We start from the raw sequence: 23,104 nt of genomic DNA on the forward strand, positions 1-23,104 counted from the left end.
CCCTAGCCAACGATTGCAGGAAGGTAGGATGGGTAGGAAAAGCCCTGGTCGGAGACCCGCCAGCACTGGGTCCCCCTTCTTCCCCAAGGTAGTGGGTCGCGGGGGATCCAGGGGGGCCTCAATGTCCAGCTCTTGGAGGATATGTGGAATGAGAGTGTCCAACTCGTCTCTCTGAAAGATCCGGAGCAACCTAGGGTCGTCCCCTTCCATCTGGGCAGCGAGCAGGGGATCATCCAGTCCAGGATCCGGGACCAAGTCCCCCCCCCCGCATGCGGAAGAACAAGAGGGGCCACCGGTGCCGCCCCCCCCCCCGCTGGGACCTCGACTCCCTGGAGGACTCCCCTGGGAGGAGTATCAGCTGCCCTGGGCACCTTGGGGGGGCGGAGGCCCTGTTGCAGAATCCGGAGGCTGGGACATTCTTGCCAGATATGCCTTGTGCATGAGGAGCACAAAGTCTGTGGAAAACGGAGGCGGGCACGAGGGGAGCAAGGCAGGAGGATCCCCAGGTGGTAAATAGGGTCCCAGAGGCGGAACCGGTGTTAAAACCGGTGGTAACAGCGCAGCAAGATCTTCCGAATCCTCTCCTGAGGGCAACGGTGCAGCTGGCTCTGAGACAAAGATGGCCGCCGTACCCACGCGAAGCGGAATCGGAGCCGGCCCCCCTGCTTGTGAAGGCGCGCTTGACCGCGCGAAGAAGGACGTCCCGCCAGCTGCGAGGTGCCCTCCCCACCAGGGAGGCACCTCGTAGAAATCCCCTCGTGGGAGAGCCTCGATCCCGGCTCCACGCACGCTGCACATTTGAGAGCCCTCGGCATGATGGCAAGGGGGGGGGGGGGGGGAAGAGAGCCACGAGGAAACACAGGCAGTGCCGCGGGTAGCGGGAAAACGCCTCCGCTTTCAAACTCACCGACCCCGAGGAAGCATGAGCGCCAGCAGAGGAATGTTACCTCTCTGCGGTCAGCAGCCCCGAGGAATGCACTTCTCGGGGGCTGCGGGTCGGGATGCGGCAGGGGTGGAGAGGTTGAAACCCTCCAACATGCACCCCCAGGAGAGCTGGTTCAAGGAGAACCTAAAGGAATGAAATAAAGTCACAAAAGTTACCCCATACAACCAATAAGGAAAAGCAGAAACCAGACGGTGTGAAAGAGCAGATCTGTCTGCAAGTTTAAGGCAGTATAATCAACTTTTTTTTTTTCCAATCTAAATAACTTGATCCATCAAACAAAAGTACAAAGGAGAAAGAAAAGAAAGAATAACTCTCTCCCTATACTGGGGAAGCCAAGGTTCCCCTGCTCCTATCTGCTGGAGTCAGAAGATTACTGAAGGCTTTACAGAGGGTGCACTCACTGGTTTATGAGGCAGCACTCTCCGAAGCTTGTCTGACTCCATCTGCTGGACGGGGGACATAACCCACCGTCTGGACTGATCCTGGTATGTGCAGGGAAACCTGCTTTCGGGTACGTCTATATTTAGGCAGATAACTTATCCAGCTACCTCATAATATTGGAAGTAGTCCAACAGGATAAACATCCTGCATGAGACTAAATACAAATTGAATCTTTATGGGTAGAAATCCCTTGTGTGTCGGGGAAGACTATAGTGATAGGGGTATACTACCGTCCACCTGGTCAAGATGGTGAGAAGGACAGTGAAATGCTAAGAGAAATTAGGGAAGCTAACCAAATTGGTAGTGCGGTAATAATGGGAGACTTCAATTACCCCGATATTGACTGGGTAAATGTATCTTCGGGTCACGCTAGAGAGATAACATTCCTGGATGGAATAAATGATAGCTTTATGGAGCAATTGGTTCAGAAACCGACGAGAGAGGGAGCAATTTTAGATCTAATTCTCAGTGGAGCACAGGACTTGGTGAGAGAGGGTAACGGTGGTGGGGCCGCTTGGCAATAGTGATCATAATATGATCAAATTTGATTTAATGACTGGAAGAGGAACAGTGTGCAAATCCAAGGCTCTCGTGCTAAACTTTCAAAAGGGAAACTTTGATAAAATGAGATAAATTGTTAGAAAAAAACTGAAAGGAGCAGCTACAAAAGTAAAAAATGTCCAAGAGGCGTGGTCATTGTTAAAAAAAATACCATTCTAGAAGCACAGTCCAGATGTATTCCACACATTAAGAAAGGTGGAAAGAAGGCAAAACAATTACCGGCATGGTTAAAAGGGGAGGTGAAAGAAGCTATTTTAGCCAAAAGATCTTCATTCAAAAATTGGAAGAAGGATCCAACAGAAGAAGATAGGATAAAGCATAAACGTTGGCAAGTTAAATGTAAGACATTGATAAGACAGGCTAAGAGAGAATTTGAAAAGAAGTTGGCTGTAGAGGCAAAAACTCACAGTAAAAACTTTTTAAAATATATCCGACGCAGAAAGCCTGTGAGGGAGTCAGTTGGACCGTTAGATGATCGAGGGGTTAAAGGGGCACTTAGAGAAGATAAGGCCATCGTGGAAAGATTAAATGATTTCTTTGCTTCGGTGTTTACTGAAGAGGATGTTGGGGAGGTACCCGTAATGGAGAAGGTTTTCATGGGTAATGATTCAGATGGACTGAATCAAATCACGGTGAACCTAGAAGATGTGGTAGGCCTGATTGACAAACTGAAGAGTAGTAAATCACCCAGACCGGATGGTATACACCCCAGAGTTCTGAAGGAACTAAAAAATGAAATTTCAGACCTATTAGTAAAAATTTGTAACTTATCATTAAAATCATCCATTGTACCTGAAGACTGGAGGATAGCAAATGTAACCCCAATATTTTAAAAGGGCTCCAGGGGCGATCCGGGAAACTACAGACCGGTCAGCCTGACTTCAGTGCCAGGAAAAATAGTGGAAAGTGTTCTAAACATCAAAATCACAGAACATATAGAAAGACATGGTTTAATGGAACAAAGTCAGCATGGCTTTACCCAGGGCAAGTCTTGCCTCACAAATCTGCTTCACTTTTTTGAAGGAGTAATTAACATTTGGATAAAGGTGAACTGGTAGATATAGTATACTTGGATTTTCAGAAGGCGTTTGACAAAGTTCCTCATGAGAGGCTTCTAGGAAAAGTAAAAAGTCATGGGATAGGTGGCGATGTCCTTTCATGGATTGCAAACTGGCTAAAAGACAGGAAACAGAGAGTAGGATTAAATGGACAATTTTCTCAGTGGAAGGGCGTGGACAGTGGAGTGCCTCAGGGATCTGTATTGGGACTCTTACTTTTCAATATATTTATAAATGATCTGGAAGAAATACGACGAGTGAGATAATCAAATTTGCAGATGACACAAAATTGTTCAGAGTAGTTAAATCACAAGCAGATTGTGATAAATTGCAGGAAGACCTTGTGAGACTGGAAAATTGGGCATCCAAATGGCAGATGAAATTTAATGTGGATAAGTGCAAGGTGATGCATATAGGGAAAAATAACCCATACTATAATTACACAATGTTGGGTTCCATATTAGGTGCTACAACCCAAGAAAGAGATCTAGGTGTCATAGTGGATAACACATTGAAATCGTCGGTTCAGTGTGCTGCGGCAGTCAAAAAAGCAAACAGAATGTTGGGAATTATTAGAAAGGGAATGGTGAATAAAACGGAAAATGTCATAATGCCTCTCTATCGCTCCATGGTGAGACCGTACCTTGAATACTGTGTACAATTCTGGTCGCCGCATCTCAAAAAAGATATAATTGCGATGGAGAAGGTACAGAGAAGGGCTACCAAAATGATAAGGGGAATGGAACAACTCCCCTATGAGGAAAGACTAAAGAGGTTAGGACTTTTCAGCTTGGAGAAGAGACGACTGAGGGGGGATATGATAGAGGTGTTTAAAATCATGAGAGGTCTAGAACTGGTAGATGTGAATCGGTTATTTACTCTTTCGGATAATAGAAAGACTAGGGGGCACTCCATGAAGTTAGCATGGGGCACATTTAAAACTAATTGGAGAAAGTTCTTTTTTACTCAACGCACAATTAAACTCTGGAATTTGTTGCCAGAGGATGTGGTTAGTGCAGTTAGTATAGCTGTGTTTAAAAAAGGATTGGATAAGTTCTTGGAGGAGAAGTCCATTACCTGCTATTAAGTTCACCTAGAGAATAGCCACTGCCATTAGCAATGGTAACATGGAATAGACTTAGTTTTTGGGTACTTGCCAGGTTCTTATGGCCTGGATTGGCCACTGTTGGAAGCAGGATGCTGGGCTTGATGGACCCTTGGTCTGACCCAGTATGGCATTTTCTTATGTTCTTATGTAAAATTTATTCGTCTAGCCCTGCCCCTCCTCAGATCGCCCTCAATAGTCCCCTTTCTTATTTGGTTAATTCATAGCAGGATACAGACTTTAGCCAGATGTGAAAGGGGAATATTCAAAGCTAGCCATTTAAATGGATAATTCACAAGTTATTGATCTAAATGGCTTTGAATATTGACTACAAAAAGTTTACAAATTCAGCTAAATTTAGCCAGTTAGTGCTGAAAATCCTGCACTAACCGGCTATGTTCTCCTAAAAAAAAACAACAAATAGCTATCCAAAATTTTAATTTGAAAAAAATACCCCACTCTGCTGGACCCTCTTCCCTCACTCCCTCTGACCCTTCAATTAAAAAAAAAAAGGCCTAGGAGCAGTTCCCCTTCTCTCCCAGCCTCCCCATGCTCTATATTTGAAAAAAAATAGCACCCATCAGGGGAATTGCCCTCCTTTCCTCTACTACCCTAAAAGGAGAGTTCAGCTGGGGATCCCCTCTTTCTGTCCAAAAAAAAGTACCATGGCGAGAAGTAAGAAGCCATCTCCCAATTCCCCTTATTATTTTTTAAAGTACCTTGGCTAGAAGTCTCCCGAGCCCCCTTTTTCTTAAAACAAAATGTACTGCCACTGGAAATCCCCCTTCTCCCACTTCTTCTTAACAAAAAAATTTCAGATTACCCATCCCCCAGATTGTCTCTCCCTCTCCTGGCCGCCAACCCCCAATCTCAGAAGGAGAAGGACACTATCTTCCCTCCTCCAAACATAACTGAATTCTGAATGGGGATTAGTTCCTTTCACTGACAAGAGTGCAATGAATAAATTAATACTAAGTACCGGTACTGGTAAATAAAATCCCTTTCTGACCCCAAATATTCTGATCAGTTTTCACTCCGTGCAGTCTAACTAAATTATCACACACCGGTCCTTTTCTCCTCTGCAAACTTGTTACAAAATTTAAGGCAGTTAGGAAGTGAAAATCCCACATATGCATTTTTTTTCTAGTGCTTTTCATCTTGGACCCTATTAAAAAATGACCTCACTCTTATCGGCTCAAAGCTCATTTTGAATAGGTAGGTGCTAGGCAGATGTTCCACCTTGCCCAAAATTTGGACCCAGTCTGTGTAGACTGCAAGAAGTTATCATGCATCTGAACAAACAGACAGGTGGATTGAACCAGCCCCTAAACACTTTATTTCTATGCTGAAAAGAGCTGAAAAGGAACATTTTTGTTTTTAATTAATCTTAGTTTGAGGTTTGAAGCTCTGTTGCAGTTCTCAGTTGAAGTCGCAGTCTGAGTCAAATGTCTCTCTTTCTCTCTGCAGTGTTCAGCCAGGGAGACAAGGGCACATCCTGGTATATTATCTGGAAGGGCTCTGTCAATGTTGTTACTCACGGCAAGGTGAGTGATTTGATCAGTGGGAACCCTCCGGGAGAGAGGAGGGGCCAGCATGGCCATTTGGCTAGGGCTTACAATGTTCAAGGGGCCTACTTTTGTTGGGCAAAATTTTTAAAAAAGCTAAATATATCTATTTCTAATTTCTAATTGAAGAATTTGCTAACAAAAAAGCTCGTAAAGCCTTTTTAAATAAATAAAAATTATTTGGGAAATTTAGAAAATGATTTCTCTTATTGAGTATCACATCAGAACCTTACATAGGGGCCTACTTTTCTTAGTTGGCACGGGCCTAATGCCTGCTTTCTCCGGCCCTGAGTGGAAAGGAAGGAAGCGAGACAGGGTCTGGCAAAACATGGCCAAAAAACCTTAAACCTATTCCAGGGCATAGCTAGAGTTAGCTGAAACATTTATTTGGCTAGCTCCTAATATAAGAATTAGCTGGATAAATTACACAGTTAACTTGTCCCTGCCCTGGAAATGCCCATTACCTATCCAGCTAAGTATCAGGGGTATTTACAACTTGGCATTTAGCCAGATAACTTGTGAGTTATCCAGTTAAATGCTTTGAATATTAGCCTTTCTGTCTTTGCCTTGATCTGTCTGGCCTTCTTTTTCTCTCTTTTCCTTCTTTGCCTGTCTCTTCCTTCCTTCCTTTCTCTACTTGTCTGGGTCTATTTCTTCCTCTCCCATTCTCTCTTTTCTTATCATTTTCTCCCTTTGTCTCTCTCTATCTCTGAATTTTTTAACATCTCTTTGTATCACCGTCTCATAGACCATATAGACGGCGAGGGATTCCTTGAGGTGAGGCAAAGGAGGACTGTTGAGTTAAGGTGTGAGGATGTTGGCTTATGGCTCCTTGGCAGGATGTGATACCTTGTATTAGACTGATATGAACAACAGATGAGAATCTTTTAGTATATGAGTTTATGCGACCAATTTGGGTCCCTTCTGCAGACTTTTATATTGCCACTAACTCCTGCTTTTCTTCTCGTCTCAGGGCCTTGTGACGACGCTACATGAGGGTGATGACTTTGGGCAATTGGCACTAGTGAACGATGCCCCGCGGGCTGCCACCATCATCTTGCGAGAAGATAACTGCCATTTCTTACGGGTGGACAAACAGGATTTCAACCGCATCCTCAGGGTAGGTGCCAATTTCTATAGGGGGAACAGAGAGAGAGGTCTGACAAGAGGAGGGGATAACGATCAGACAGCTGTACCAGGGCCCCAAAATCACAAAAATAGATTTTGAAAATTAAATGGTAAAAGTACAGAAATAATAATAATAATCCATTTAAATAAGGCTGTGCCACAGATACTGCCAGTGTAGAACTATGCTGTTACCTAGCTGTGCCTCAGCCTCCTGTTACTGAGCTGTGCCATGCCGTAGACCTTGCTTTTACCAAGCTGTGCTATGGGCTGTAACAGGTGCTGCTGCTGAATCCACTTGCTTTGTTCTCATTGTAGGATGTTGAGGCCAACACTGTGCGTCTGATGGAACACGGAAAGGTGGTGCTGGTCCTGGAAAAGAGTCCGCAGGATATCATGGCCAGTCAGCAGACAGTGTCCCAAATAAGTTCTAAGTATGCTGCATCCATTTTAGGGATGGCTTTTCTATCAACTTTCATTGACTTCTCCTATTTCCAGACCCTGTATCCCTAAGATGGTTCAGTCCTCAAAATGTTCCGGCAGCCCCTAAATCCAGGATGTCCCTTTATGGGATGATTGTATCATGAACACTCTTTACAACCTGACATAGCTTAGTGTCAGAAGACTGTACTGCTGCCGGTGCAGACCCAGGGCCAGATTTAAGAGTTTTGCACCCATAGGCAGGGTTGGAGAATGGAAGGATGTTTGTAAAGTGAGTATGTATGTGTGGGGAGGCGGGGGAGAGTCCCTTTCCCCTTACCACTCTCAAAGTCCCAGAGTGCCATAGCAGCACTGCACTGAAATGGATAGCTGGAGCAGGCTTCTCCCTGGCATAATTGCACTCTTTTGTGGCCTCAGAATTTGGCGCCTAGGCAATTGCCTACGTTGCTTATACCTAAATCTGGGCCTGTGCAGACCTTTTCTGTGGTGGGACATTGTGCATATGAGGGAAGTTTGCATTGATGCTGCATGTGCTGTACTTGTTCTATACTGAGGCAGTGTGTGAAAGAAGCTTGCTTTGCTGTTGCGTGGTTCTGTATCTTTCTTTGGTGGGGCAGTATGTTTGTGTGAAGGAAGCTTATATATGTGCTGCCTGTACTGTACCTGCCTGTACTGCCTGTACTGTACCTGCTGTATGTTGTGTGTATGTGTGTGTGTGTGTGTGGCAATCTTGCACTGCTGCTGCCCATGCAGTACTTGTTCTATGGTAGATTTAGTATCAGTGAGGGAAGCTTGCACTGCTGCTGCCTGTGGTGGGTTTAGTGTGTGTGATGGAAGAGTGAACTGTTGCTGCCCTCGTCGTAATTGTGCTATGAATATATCCCAAACCTTATTTTTTACCACTATTGTCTTAGGTTCTTTCCCCTCTGTTCCACTACTAAGCGAAGTAATCAGGGCCATTATATTTCACTTAGAAGAATATTATTAAAAAAAGCAATGCTTCTGTCTAGCACAGTTTTAATAGAAATAGGATAAATTATAAAATTGTTAATAAAATTTCTTGTAGAGGTTTTATCTTATTAATAACCACACATACACACCTTAGTACAGTAGCTCTGTACAGCTCTGGGACTTGCTGTCCTTCGTTTCAGGTACACTGTGATGTTTGGGACACCAGAGAAGATTCTAGAACATTTGCTGGAAACCATGAAGCTGGATTCTACCTTCTCTGACCCTGCAGGTAAATATCTGTTTTTCTGACAGTAGCACAATATCACTGCCATGGTCTTATTCCTGGCACCACTTTAATGCTAAATTGCTTTAGAATTAATACTTTCCTTTCTCTGTGGGGTGAATTTTAAAAGCATTGCTCGCGCTGAAAGGCCTCTATAAATGAGTATCTGGACCGCATGTGAACAATCCATATTTTCAAAGTCACAATTTATGTGCGTATATACGCGATGCGAGTAAAAAAAAAAAAAGAAAGAAAAAAAAAGAGAGACAGAGCTAGGGTGTATTATGGGCGTTCCATGGCGTTCCCAACAGTTACATGCATAAATCCATATTTTAAATCTGATGGCCACACTGTGTGGTGACTTGTGAACCGCATATATTTGCTGCTGCTCCTGATGAGGTATAAGTCTGCAAAATTGCTTTTTAGGCCTAACACGACAGGGTGAGGGGTCCAGGTCAACTGGGGTTGTGCAGGCTGAAGAACCAGAGGGGTCTGGATCAACTTAAGATAGACTGGGCAAGCTGGTGGACTAAGAGGTAAAACTAGGAATGTCCTTCACACAAGCATGTTTTAAAATCCTCTTATCTGCACGTGTTAAAGCCAATAAAGTCCTAAGGAAGGTACATGAAGTACATTTGTTCGAATAATGGCTTAAAATTAGGAGCACACATGTGTGGTAGGCAAATTTTAAATCATACGTGCGCAACTGTGCACATGATTTAAAATTCCAGCATATGTTTGCTAATGTGCCCAAACACGCATGTATGGGCTCCCATAAGCTTGTTTTAAAGTTACTGTCCCTGATTTCAACGAGAGGTATGAAAACTTAGTCACATACCTCTTCCCTTTGACTAAGTGTGGGTGTATGCACTTTTAGTAAATTTTGATGCTCTTTGCCTGCTCTGTAGAGCACACTGAAACTGCAGGGCCCTAGTGCTATTGCGTGATGTGCGGGCTGACTCCATAATATGTAGCCATTTTAGGGGCCATGGTCCATGACCAGGATGAACAATTAACTTTGAACATAGTAATACAGGATTTTGACTTTCCATTCTACTGCTAAGCAATCTTTTCTGATAACTGAATAAGTTGCTTTCTCCCAGGACAAGCAGGATGGTAGTCCTCACATATGGGTGACATCATCAGGATGGAGCCCAATCACGGAACACTTTTGTCAAAGTTTCTAGAACTTTGACTGGCACACTGAGCATGCCCAGCATGCCACTAACCCTGCATCCAGCAGGGGTCCCCCTTCAGTCTCTTTTTTTCCGCGCAGCAGTTACCTTGCGGTTATCAGGAGCTTCTGTGAGATTTTCCTCACAAGTTTTCCTCACGGAACTTTTCAAAACTTTTTCCCCATCGACTATCGACCTGCGCTAGTGTCGGTAAGTTTTTACCTCATTCTTTGCAGTCAGTACCCGACGGTGCTCTCACCGGTGCCCAGCGACCACCGACCGCGCACCAAGTTTATTTTTTAAAAAAATGGTGACCGGCTTTCGGAAGTGCCCTGAGTGTCTGAGAGCTATGTCCATTACGGACCCGCATGATGTATGTGTTTTATGCTTGGGGGCCTTCCCATGACGTCCCAACTGTATACCAGTTGCGCCCAAATGACTCCGAAGGCCACTTAGAAAAAAATGGAACACCTATTCAAACCTAAGCGCTCGACCCTGTCTACTAAGAGTGCGCCAACTCAAAGGCATCTTCTTTATCAACCCCATTGCTATCGACTCTCAGCACCATCGAGACACCGGTGACCGCCAGTCACTGGGATCTTTGCGTTCAAAAGCATCGACATCCTCGGCACCGGAGAAGGACCAGGCCGAGCACCAAGAAAAGCACCGGCATCGACATCGAAGAACCACCGGCATCGTCATCGATGGAACCACTGACCGGGAGATGGAGCCCCCATCCTCCTCTGGACCTGGGACACCGAGGCGTTCCCCACCTGCAACGGTGCTGGTAGCCGAGACTCCACATATTCCTGTGGACCCTCTGGTGACGCCTCTGGAGCCTCCAACCACTGAAGCTGTGTTTACCAACACCAGCCTTCTGGGAGGAATTGGACCGGATGGTTCAAGAGGCAGTTCTCCAAGCACTTCGAGGATATCAGTCGCCACCGGCACAGACTCCGATGCCGAGGACTGACCCGGTACCTACAATGCTGGCTCCACTATTGGAAAGACTAGACACCCTCATCGTGCACTTCCATTGATGCCTGTGCCTCCCGGACTAATGATGCCTCCAAGGCTGCCGATTCCTCCACCACCATCATCCCCGATTCCTCTATCATCAGACGATGAAGACCGTGACCCGTCGATGCCGGACCCGATTTCCAGGGCCATCGGGAATATTGCCACCCCCGACGCCCGTCGAAAACACAGATACCATTGGTGCCTCCACCAAACTCGGTGCCGCCTCCACCCTTTTCGGTGCCTCCACTGATTCCATCGGTACCACCTCCTGATCTGGCTGGATTAGGGCTTCTCCCTCCATCAGAAGAACCACAGGGTGCAGGAGACCAGTCATACGAGCCCTGGAGTGATGATTCCTCTGCCTCATGATTCTGAGGACATCCCATCGGCGCCTTCACTCCCAGAGGAAACATAGAAACATAGAAATGACGGCAGAAGAAGACCAATCGGCCCCATCCAGTCTGCCCAGCAAGCCCCACACTTCTTTTTTTCTCATACTTATCTGTTTCTCCTGGCTCCTAGTAACCTTTGGTTCTATTTCCCTTTCACACCCCACCATTAATGCAGAGAGCATTGATGGAGCTGCATCCAAGTGAAATATCAAGCCCGATTAGTTAGGGGTAGCAACCGCCGCAATAAGCAAGCTACACCCATGCTCACCTGTCCCACACCCAGACTATGCCATTCAGCCCTTATTGGTTGTTTTTCTTCTCCCCTGCCATTGTAGCAGAGAGCTATGCTGGATATGCGTGTACTATTAGTTTTACTTCTCCCCTGCTGTTGAAGCAGAGAGCTATGTTGGATATGTATCGAAAGCGAAGTATGCATTGAAAGCCACATTATCTATCAACAAATATTGAATAAGCCTAATAATTGGTAGTACCTATAGCTTATGAACTCTTCGTTAATTATACATACTCTTGCCCACCCCTGTTTTTTTTTTTTTTTTTAAATATGGAGATGGCAGGCCTCCATCCTTCCGCTCCGTGAAGGTGGAACACCAACCACTGGCCACTGGCATCCCGCTCCGTGAATGCCTCTGTGGCTACTGCCGCTCCGTGCAGTGTTTTGCTGCCTCCTCTTTATACACTTCCTCTAGACCTGATGGATCCACAGTGTTTATCCCACGCCCCTTTGAAGTCCTTCACAGTTTTGGACTTCACCACTTCCTCCGGCATTCCAGGCATCCACCACTCTCTCCGTGAAGAAATATTTCCTGACATTGGTTCTTAGTCTTCCTCCCTGGAGCCAAAGGCGCTCCGCTCCAGAGGACCTCTCATTTGCAAGCTTTATAAAGGAAATGTCTGAAACCATCCCCTTTAAGCTGCAAACTGAAGAGGATGCCAGACACAGGATGCTGGAAGTTCTGCAATTCATGGATGCTCCCAAGGAAGTGATGGCAATTCCAATCCATGAAGTTCTGCTTGACCTGTTGCATCGTACATGGGAGCAAGAGCTTCCAGCATTGGAGGTAAGCACACACTATGAGGTGATGAACCCTCCTCCTTCAGGGGAGTTTCTTCATAATTAGAGGGTAAAAGAAATTGGGCTTTATCCACTCTAAGTTCTTTCTGGATTTTTCTCCACTGCGCCGGCATAGGTCTCCACATTAGTCACTCCCTTTATCATTGAGGTCATGGTTTAGTGTTTCCTTATGGTCAGAAGATGAAGAGAATTCCATAGGGATTCCATCTGCTTCCTTTATGGACATGCCAACAGCATACTCCCCTCTGTAGAATATATGCTACTTCAGGTTCTTGGATAAGCTGGCAAAGACTTTATCAGTATTAGGAAAGAAAAGGATTCAAGAACAAATATCTTTGGGCTCCTTCACTTTCTTCAACCTTCAGCGGATAAACTTCTCCAGGATCTATAGATGAATATGTGGCAGACTGGAAACTGGACTTGAAATATAGAAATTGGACCATCCTGAGTTTTAGGATAGTCCAATTGCCACACTACTCCATGATGGTATAATCAACATTGAAGCATGCCAAGTGGACTTGTGATTACTCCAGTAAATCCTCAGAGAAGGACCTGAAGGTGTTGGATACATTTGGGAAAAATATTTACCAAGGTTCCACCTTGAGTGCCCTGTTTGTAGCTCACCGACTCTACATGATGCAGTACTTGCATGAATGTGTCCAGAAGCTAAGACCCTTGATGGAATTGTCAGACCCTGAGCAAGCAGGCTTCTATCGAGTGCTGGAAGATGTGGAGGAATGTGAGAAACACCTTATCTGTTCCATATACAGAGCTTTTTATACTGCAGCCAGGACTTCAACTGCTTCTATAAGGGCTCAAAGGCTTGCATGATTGAGAGACAGCATCCTCCAAGAGAACATACACGATTAACTTGATGATGTGCCCTGTACAAGGAACAACCTATTCAGAGACAAACTTCAGGAGACAGTGGCTCTGATTAAAGAACATCAATCAACCTTATAATCATTATCAGCTGCAGCAGGGGACCAACTGGCCCCTACCCAATGCCAGTACTTCTCTTAAAAATGTCCATTCTTCCAAAGATATCTCTTATGCTCTTTTTAGTATCATTGAGCTTCTCCTACTCTTCAGCAGCAACAGCTGCCCACTCAAGGTTGACAAAGGGAAAAGCATCAGTCTAAGGCTCAGCAGCAGATACAACCTAAACTGGACAGCAACTTTTGATGAGACTGAGACCTGCCTCCCCACTTCTTGTGGTGGGGGCAAGAGTTTGGTCCTTCTTCTCGGAATGGCTCCAAATCACCAGTATTTGGTGGGTCCTGAGAGTTGAGTATGGCTACTGCTTACTCTTCTCTCACCCTTCTCCAGCCCAATGGATTTTAATCATCAGTCTGCTCAGCTGCAGCTGGAAGTAGAGTCTCTTCTCTAGCAGAGGGCAGTGGAACTTGTCCCTTCCCAAGAGTGTGGCCAGGAATTCTGTTCTCGATTTTTCTTAATCCCCAAAATGTAAGGGGGTGTAGCATTGGGCCAGCCACAGCATCTAGAATAGCCAAGAAACAAAGCAAGACTTGGCTATTCTGGTCAGGAACAAAAGGCTTATTTACAGGAGTTTCAAAGAAAACAGCAAAACAAAACAGCAGCTCACCTCACTTTAAAGTTCCAAAACAGTTCATACATAAACTGTACTTGGGTTCGAAACAGCTCCCCAGGGCCTTCCTAACCTGTTTAGGCCCTGATCTTTATACTGTTAGGAAGGGATCCTCCTGGGACCCAAAATTCCTTGCGCCTCTGCGCCTTAAGGAGGACTGGGACTAATGGCTGTAGTCTGTGTTTTAAGGTGGTTTAAAGGAGTCATTTCTATACTCCCTCACAGGTGAATTAAGGTCTAAACTGGATTTATGAAAAAATTGCTATTCAGGAAGAGGTTTAAGATGAACTCCCTCCAGATGATCCTACCTTTCATTCAAAAGAGAGATTGGATATGTGCTCTGCATCTAAAAGATGCTTATTCACACATTCTTATTCATTCCCCCATTGGAAGTTCCTCAGGTTTGTGGTGTTGTAGTATATGCACTAACAAAACAAGATGTCCCCCTTTAGCCTCTTGGTAACCCCATGGATGTTCATGAAATGCCTCACAATAGTGGAGGCAAAGCTTCAGCAGGGAGGCTGTGTATTCCCATATATAGAAGATTAGTTAGTGATGGGTCCATTGTTGTTAGAAGTTCGGGAATTCCTCTAATAGCACAGCTTCTTCACTCTCTAGGATTCCAGGTCAGTTTTGCCAAATCAATTCTGTTTCTGATTCAAAAAATTCAGTTCATAGGAGCCTGGATAGATTCACATCAGGAAAAGACAGTTCTCCTTGTCAAAGGGGCTGCATTGCTGGTCGGCCTTGCTTTAGCAGGATTGAATGTCAGCAAAATTAGACTTGGTCATTCTCTGCCTCATGGCGGCTGCAGTACATGTAGTGCCCTTAACTAGTCTGCATATACGGGACCTGCATAGGACATACATTATTTTTTCTTAGGACATCCTCTCCTTTTATTGTGGGGCCTCAGATAGCTTGGCCTAGTCTGGTGCTTCTGTGAACGAGCATTCAGTCTATACTGAATGTATCTTTGGGGACCACAGACACAGAAGGCTGTGGCAAGGGGAGAGAGCTGAAGGAGGGAACAGGAGGCAAGAGAGGTTCCTGAGAGCTAAAGTTTGGAGGGCCAGAGAAAGATGAACTGGCTGCTCTAGTGCAGTGCACTCATTAGAGGGTATGGAAGATGAGGACATTCCCTTGACAGCAGAGAAAGGTGAAGACACCTGTCACAGGGGGATGAGACATCCACTGAGAAAGTGGAGGAAGAATCCTTTGAGGTAGTTTAGCCATAGGTAAAGGAGGCATCATTAGTAATGTTGGGTGTGCAGGTTCACTACAGGGGGAGGTAGCATCCAAGGGCGCTCTGGCTACCAGAGAGTGGTCCATGCATCCAAGTGGTCTCCAAACCCAATGAGATCAGCTCTGTCAACCATTATCCCACCAAATTTCTATGACCTCTGGGATGAGAGCATCCCTTGAATGGTAGAGGAAGCTATAAATTCTACAGGATTCTAATAGTTCTGCTGCACAAAATAATTAGTTATCACAACAAGCAAATATATTTTCTATATATGTATACGTGGTTGCAATGATCTAGATCTCTAATAAATAACTAGAATCAATTATTATACTTCTGAGCTAAAACTTGAGTTATCTCACATACACATATGCATTACTTTAATGAACTAAAAACAGCATAATAAAAACAGTTAAAAAAAATTAAACCCCAAAATTGCCTTTGTGCCAAAATGTGAATGCACCCTAAAGATGGCTGCATGCCTCAAAATATTAAAAAATGTTCAAAGAAATATCTGCATTCCATATAAATATGCCTTCACAATACATAACAGTGATAAGAAGATGAAACATTTGTTTATTAGGGCTCCTGAGAAGCAAAACAAATCTAATTATGACTGCAATGACAAATTTTCTTTTATTGTTTTTCTTCACCTTCAGTAGGAGTTACTCTAAGCATATAGTTTTATCTTCCCAGATCTTTAGTTGTCTGACCTGTTCAAAGGCTATTTCAAATCAAATCTGATATTTGTTTCTATGAAGGGGTAAAATATATAACATTTCTTGGACTTTATTTCCTATGCTGTGTTGTAGGTCTGATTTCATATGCATAACAATTATGGGCCCAATATTCAAAAATATCCGGATATCTAAGCTATCTGGATATTAATTATCCTATTATCTTAGAATGGATATTCAGTAGCATAGATTTTTATCCAGATTTGTATCGCACAACTGTTTTGCTTGCGTAACTTTAAAAAGATATATGTGGATATTTTACCTGCACAATTTACAAGCATTTACTCCCCCCTCCCGAGTTGGGATTTGCGCATGCAAGTCAGAAGATTCTGTAATATGTGCATGTCAAGGAAATTACCAGTTTTAGCAATTTGTCTACCAATTCACCCAGTCCATCTTCAGTTCATCAAGACTCTTCTGGTTCTTCTGCCTGAACTCCCCCCAGTTTACCCAAACCTGTCACCCAGTCTGTATTTGACAATAAAGGCTTTTATTCTCACATATACCAGATAATTAAAAGTGTAATATACAGATCCGGGTAACAAACTTACACTTGTTGCTTTTGCAGGATCTAAACTAGTAACTTGTGTGCATAAGTGTTCACCCCACTCAGGAACACTCCTGGACGTGGCTATTTTATAACGCATGCATGTGTTATAAAATAAATTTTCCATGTACGCGAGGCGACGCGATCAGCCTTATTCCCAGTTCCCTCCCAGTCTGCTCCAATTGTTACGACTGTCGCTGCCCGATGTCTCTACTCCGCCCTCCTTATCTCTCTGGCGACTACTGCGGTTGACGGATGTTTGGCTGCCATGGTGTTTGCCTGTCATCCTTTCCGGCGTCCCCGGACCGGCTTGGGCGCTGCCTCCCGCCATGCTGTCAGTTGCCTTAGAACCCGCGCGCCGAGTGGCCCTGCTTCAACTACCTTCAGTGGCGTGAATCTCAGGGGTGTCCCCCTGTGATGACATCATGCATCCAGGATACAAAAGGCCTACATGATTGCTAGCTAAACGAGTTAGCAAAGGTTTCCTAATGGATGGGATTCGCTCTCCGTACCTTGCAACTCTGCCTCCTTTGGACCTACTCTATTTGGGGTACCTGCTCCTCGGGGCCTCTCTCTCTTTCTTATCTTTCAGGTCATAATCTGGAATCGATACTCGCTCCTCGAGGGCCCATGTTCCTGGACTCGCTACGCGGACTCCACTTCTGCCTGGAAGACACCGCTGCCTATAATAAAAGAACTAGTGTTGTGTGTCTCCTACGCTGAGTCTGACCTGTGGCCCCTCACGGGACTTCCCCCCGTAGGCTTGGTCATCTGCCACAGGTCCAGGGATCCACCCAAAATCCTTACAAATAATAACAGATTGCTAACTGTATGGATCCAACACAGCTGAATGCCCTGCAGGCCATACTGGGCCTGGCCCTGTGCATTTGGAGTAGCAAGACACTTTGGAGAAACTCACTTCAGCGCAGCGGTTCTCAACCTTTATAGTTCTGCGACCCTTTTAATACAATTCCCCACTATGTGGCGACCCCAACCGTAAAATTATTTTCTTTGATAGGCCTAAGTATCTGTACTGTATATATCGTATTTTCCGACTTATAAGACGACCCCCAACTTTTACAGTTAAAATATAGAGTTTGGGATATACTTGCCGTATAAGACTACCCCTCTTCCAACGCATTCCAACATTTACAGCCGGAGGGAGTGACTCGAGGAGTGAGGGCGCGTTGCCCGATTGGCCGGTGCTGGGCAAAAGGGGCTTGCTTCAGCACCCGCCAATCGGGGAGTGAGGGAGCGCAGAATGAACATTTTTACTGCATCCGGTAAGGGGAGGGAGTGACTCGAGGAGCGACAAAAAAACCTATATTTCCGATGGTCTCTTAGGTGACCCCTAGCAAATCATCATTCGACCCCCAAAGGGGTCGCGACCCACAGGTTGAGAACCGCTGCTTCAGCGTTTCATCAGCTGCACACACAGAAGACCCAAGGCACTGCTTCCAGCAATGAAGATCAGTTACAGGAGGTAACTTTAAAGACTGCTGTACCGCTGGCGGCTCCAGTTCGTTTCTCAGGAGAGATTCAGAAGACCAGGTGCTTTTTAAACCAGTGCTGCATGCATTTTGCTCTACAGCCTTCTCAGTTCTCTACAGCGTTTTCCAAGACTACCTACATCCTTTCTTATCTGGATGGAAGGGCCTTGTCATGGGCGTCTACCCTGTGGGAACACAAGGACCCTATATTGCAGGACATAGATGGATTTCTGGACTTATTTAAATCCATTTTCGATGATCCTGCTCGAGTTACCGTTGCCAGCTCTGCTTTGGTGGACCTGAAGCAAGGCAACAGACCACTTGCTGATTTTGCAATAGAGTTTAAAACTCTTGCTACAGAACTCTGCTGGGACCCTAAATGCCTGAAGACCCTTTTCTTCAGAGGCCTGGATACCCGTGTAAAAGACGAGCTGGCCGCTCACGAAACACCTGACTCGCTGGACGAACTAGTGGCTTTGGCCACTCGGCTCGATCACCGGCTTCGTGACAAGGTGAAGGAACTCCGGCCTAATAGAATACCTGGGTTGAAACAGCTAGTGCTAAACCTGCACCTCGGTTGGTTCCAGTAATTCCTGCTGCCAGTGAAGATGAACCGATGCAACTTGGTCACGGGCATTTGACTTCCAAAGAGAGAAGACTTTGGAAGAGGCGCGGTCTTTGCATGTACTGTGGTCAGTCTGGCCACGAAGTCCCTACATGCCCTATTCATCCGGGAAATGGACGGGCCTAAGTCCTGCAGGAGGACTGTTCTTAGGCCTCACTATGCCCTCTCCTCCACTCTCCCAGTCTCCTTCACCTGCGGACAGTTCACGGTTCAAACTCTTGCCCTGGTGGATTCAGGGGCAGGAGGCAACTTTATTCTCAGATGTTTAGTGGAACACCTGAGGATTCCCCTCGTCAGTTTGAAAGTTCCGCTTCTTCTATCCTCCATCCACGAAGAGCCCTTACCGGGCGACATGACTTGCCAAACCTTACCAGTGACTCTCCGCACCGGAACTCTCCATACGGAATCGCTTCCCTTCTTTGTGTTGGAAAAGGCATGCACCCCTATCGTCCTGGGGTTACCCTGGTTGCAAGCGCACCAACCCCAATTTGACTGGGCATCCTTGGAACTCTCCCGCCGGGGCTCAGAGTGTAATGGGAGGTGCCTTATGGAGATTGCTCCTGTCATCTGCATTGCCTACGACTCCGGCGATGCCAGGACTGTCACCCCAATACGCATCCTATGGAGATGTGTTCTCTAAAGAAATGGCTGACATTCTTCCTCCACATAGGTCCTATGACTGTGCCATAAGACTGAAACCCAATACTGAACCTCCTAAAGGACGTGTCTATCCTCTCTCAGCAATTGAGAACAAGGCAATGTCTGAATACATTGAAAAGAAACTTCAGAAGGGGTTTATCAGACCATCGAATTCTCCAGCCGGCGCAGGTTTTTTCTTTGTGGGGAAGAAGGGTGGTACCCCACGTCCATGTATCGATTACCGAGGTCTGAACGAGATGACGATTAAAGAGTGCTACCCCTTGCCTTTAATCTCAGAGCTGTTTGACCGGCTTCAAGGGGCCAAAATATTTTCAAAACTCGACCTGAAGGGGGCCTACAACTTAGTTTGCATTCATAGTGGCGACGAATGGAAAACAACCTTCAACACTCAAGATGGCCACTTCGAGTACTTAGTGATGCCCTTCGGCCTGTGCAACGCACCCGCCATATTTCAGAACATGATGAACGGCATCTTGCGGGATCTGCTGTACAAGAGTGTTGTGGTCTACCTGGATGATATCCTAATCTTCTCCCAGGACCTGCCCACTCACATTGAAGATGTCAAACAAGTAGTCCGCCGACTCCGTGAACACCAGCTTTACGCCAAACTTTCTAAGTGCGAATTCCACAAAGGCTCAGTGCCTTTCCTCGGCTATATTGTGTCTAAAGAAGGCTTCCAGATGGATCCTCACAAACTTGAGAGTATCAAAAATTGGTCCCAACCTACCAGCCTGAAGGCCCTGAGAAGATTCCTGGGGTTCACCAAACTATTATAGAAGCTTCATAAAGAACTACTCTTCTTTACAGCACCCCTTGACCGCTATGACCCGCAAGGGTGCCAATGCTTCAAAATGGTCTGCGGAGGCCATTTCCCGCATTTGAGTATCTGAAGACTGCCTTCTCCACGGAACCATGCTTGTGGCATCCTGACCCCAACAAGCCCTTTCTCGTTGAAGTTGATGCTTCAGATGTGGGCGTGGGGGCCGTATTGAGCCAGACAGGAGACTCAAAAGCCTTACGTCCCTGTTCCTTCTTCTCATGACGATTCTCCCTGGCCAAGAAGAACTATGGGATCGGCGATAAAGAGCTCTTGGCAATAAAGCTTGCATTCGAGGAATGGCGACCTTGGCTCGAAGGCACTCAACATCAAATAACTGTATTCATGGACCACAAAAATCTAGAGTATCTCCGCCACGCACAAAGTCTTAACCACAGACAAGCCAGATGGTCCTTATTTTTTAATCGTTTTGACTTTGAGCTTAAGTATCGTCCCAGAGACAGAAATACCAGAGCAGACGCCTTGTCACGCTCCTTTCTCTCGGAGGATGTGCCCGAAGAACCTCAGCACATAATTGATCCGAAGAAAGTCATCTTGGCGACTACCCAATCTGTGCCTGCTGGTTCCAAAACACCTCAGGAAGAAGGTGCTCTTTTGGACGTACGATTACAAGCTGGCTGGCCATCCTTAGTCAAACGCCGTACCCTGCTTAAAATACAGAAGTTGTATTGGTGGCCTACGATCAAGAAGGATACCTATTCCTATGTGGCATCCTGTACAATTGTGCCAAGAACAAAACCCGCTTCTGGTCAACCGTGGGGTCTGCTACAACCTCTGCCAGTTCCGGAACAGCCCTGGTCACACATCGCTACTGATTTTGTAGTCGATTTACCCCCTTCCGGAGGAATGAATACCATCTGGGTAACAGTTGTTTGCTTCAGCAAGATGGCCCACTTCGTAGCACTTCCTGGCTTACCCTCAGCCTTGGAGCTTGCAAAGCTCTTCATATCGCACATATTTCGCCTTCACGGCCCTCCTACCTAGTCACATTGTCTCTGACCGTGGTTCACAATTCACGGCACGATTCTGGAGGGCCTAGTGCAAGTTATTTGACATCTCTCTAGACTACACGTCAGCCTACCATCCGCAATCAAATGGCCAAACAGAACAGATGAATAGAACTTTGAAGCAGTTCATTCATGCCTACATCAGTTCCCGTCAGAATAACTGGGCCGAACTGCTACCATGGGCTGAATTCGCCATCAACTCTCATCCAGCAACATCAACTGGATCAACACCTTTTGAAGTGGTTATAAGGACGTCCTCCATCACCCGCCACTTCCACTTGAAGCTCTCCATGACGTCCCCAGCAGCTCAAGCTACTGCTGATGAAATCCATAACTTGTGGGTTCAGACAAAGGACATGCTGAATAAAGCGAGGGACCCATGCTAAGAAGTACTATGACGCTCACCATTCGCAAGCGCCAGTCTTCAAACCTGAAGATAAAGTCTGGTTTATCTACCAAACACCTCAGACTGAAGCTACCCCTCCACTCAGTTTGCTCCTCCCTACGTGGGACCATTTCCAATCCTCTGATGTCTTGGCAACATCACCTATAGTCTGAAGCTACCACCTGGACTCAACATCCATAACACTTTCCACGTTTCACTCTTAAAACCGCTCAGCGAATTTATTTCCAAGTCTCAGGAACTACCTGTTATCAACGCAGAAGATGACCTAGAATACAAGGTTGAAGAGATACTTGATGTCCGAAGACAAGGCAATGCACTTGAATACCTTCTGTCATGGGAAGATTTCGGCCCCGAAGAAAACTCTTGGGAGCCTCAGGCCAACATCCTTGACAAAGAGATGCTCCATCAATTTCACCTTGTGCATCCTTCTAAACCAAAGATTGGTACCCGAAGAGGAGGACCGCCCTTTGAAGGGAGGGAACTGTTACGACTGTCACTGCCCGACGTCTCCACTCCGCCTTCTTTACCTCTCTGGCGACTCCTCCTGCGGTTGACAGACGTTTGGCTGCCATGGTGTCTGCCTGCCGTCCTCTCCGCCGTCCCTGGCCCGGCTTGGGTGCTGCCTTCCGCCATGCTGTTCAGCTGCCTTAGGGCATGCGCGCCGCACGGCCCTGCTTCAAGTACCTTCAGTGGCTCTCCGTGGATGGAGGATAGAAGTAGCGGAACTTTCAAACTGATGAGGGGAATCCTCAGGTGTTCCACTAAACGTCTGAGAATAAAGTTGCCTCCTGCCCCTGAATCCACCAGGGCAAGAGTTTGAAACGTGAATAGTCCACAGGTCAAGGAGACTGGGAGAGAGAGCGGAGGAGAGGGCGTAGTGAGGCCTAAGAACAGTCCTCCTGCAGGACTTAGGCCCGTCCGTTTCCCGGACGAATAGGGCATGTAGGGACATCGTGGCCAGACTGACCACAGGTACATGCAAAGACTGCGCCTCTTCCAAAGTCTTCTCTCTTTGGAAGTCAAATGCCCGTGACCAAGTTGCATCGGTTCATCTTCACTGGCAGCAGGAATTACTGGAACCATCCGAGGTGCAGGTTTAGCACTAGCCTGTTTCAACCCAGGTATTCTATTAGGCCGGAGTTCCTTCACCTTGTCACGAAGCCGGTGATCGATCCAAGTGGCCAAAGCCACTAGTTCGTCCAGCGAGTCAGGTGTTTCGTGAACGGCCAGCTCGTCTTTTACACGGGTATCCAGGCCTCTGAAGAAAAGGGTCTTCAGGCATTTAGGGTCCCAGCAGAGTTTGTAGCAAGAGTTTTAAACTCTATTGCAATCATTACATTGGTTACCAATTAAATACAGAATACAATTCAAGATCCTGTCCATTATACACTCTCTCATCTACACTCCTAATTCAATTACCTTATGTTCCATTCTCCGGATTTACAAACCCACCAGACATCTAAGAACACTGGACAAAAACCTCTTAGACATCCCATCACCACGACAGGCCCGTCTTGACATCACCAGAAAAAGATCATTCTCTGTCATTGGACCAATCTTATGGAACGCATTACCAGACTCTTTAAGATCCATATCCAACTCCAAACACTTCAAAAAATCCCTAAAAACACATTTATTTCAATCTGCTTTCCATATATCACACACTAAATAACATAACTACTTCTCCATCACACAGGGCACAACATTATTATATATTGATTTATTTTTTATGTAAACTATTCATTGTTTCAGATTTTTATTTTTATTATATATTTTGTAATTTTGAGCT

General features: G+C 45.8%; 1 protein-coding gene across 3 annotated transcripts in view; it reads left to right on the forward strand.

The window, feature by feature from the left end:
• Positions 1-23,104, forward strand: part of RAPGEF3 (Rap guanine nucleotide exchange factor 3) — a 244,424-nt gene that overhangs the window by 131,050 nt on the left and 90,270 nt on the right. For all 3 annotated transcript variants that reach the window (XM_029595109.1, XM_029595110.1, XM_029595111.1), the window contains 4 exons: positions 5,579-5,655; positions 6,650-6,796; positions 7,120-7,235; positions 8,394-8,482. In XM_029595109.1, the coding sequence (XP_029450969.1) occupies positions 5,579-5,655; positions 6,650-6,796; positions 7,120-7,235; positions 8,394-8,482 (429 nt within the window). The remainder of the gene's footprint in view (positions 1-5,578; positions 5,656-6,649; positions 6,797-7,119; positions 7,236-8,393; positions 8,483-23,104) is intronic.

Source organism: Rhinatrema bivittatum, chromosome 3 (assembly GCF_901001135.1).
Source record: "Rhinatrema bivittatum chromosome 3, aRhiBiv1.1, whole genome shotgun sequence".
In the NCBI taxonomy this organism is placed as follows: Eukaryota; Metazoa; Chordata; class Amphibia; order Gymnophiona; family Rhinatrematidae; genus Rhinatrema; species Rhinatrema bivittatum.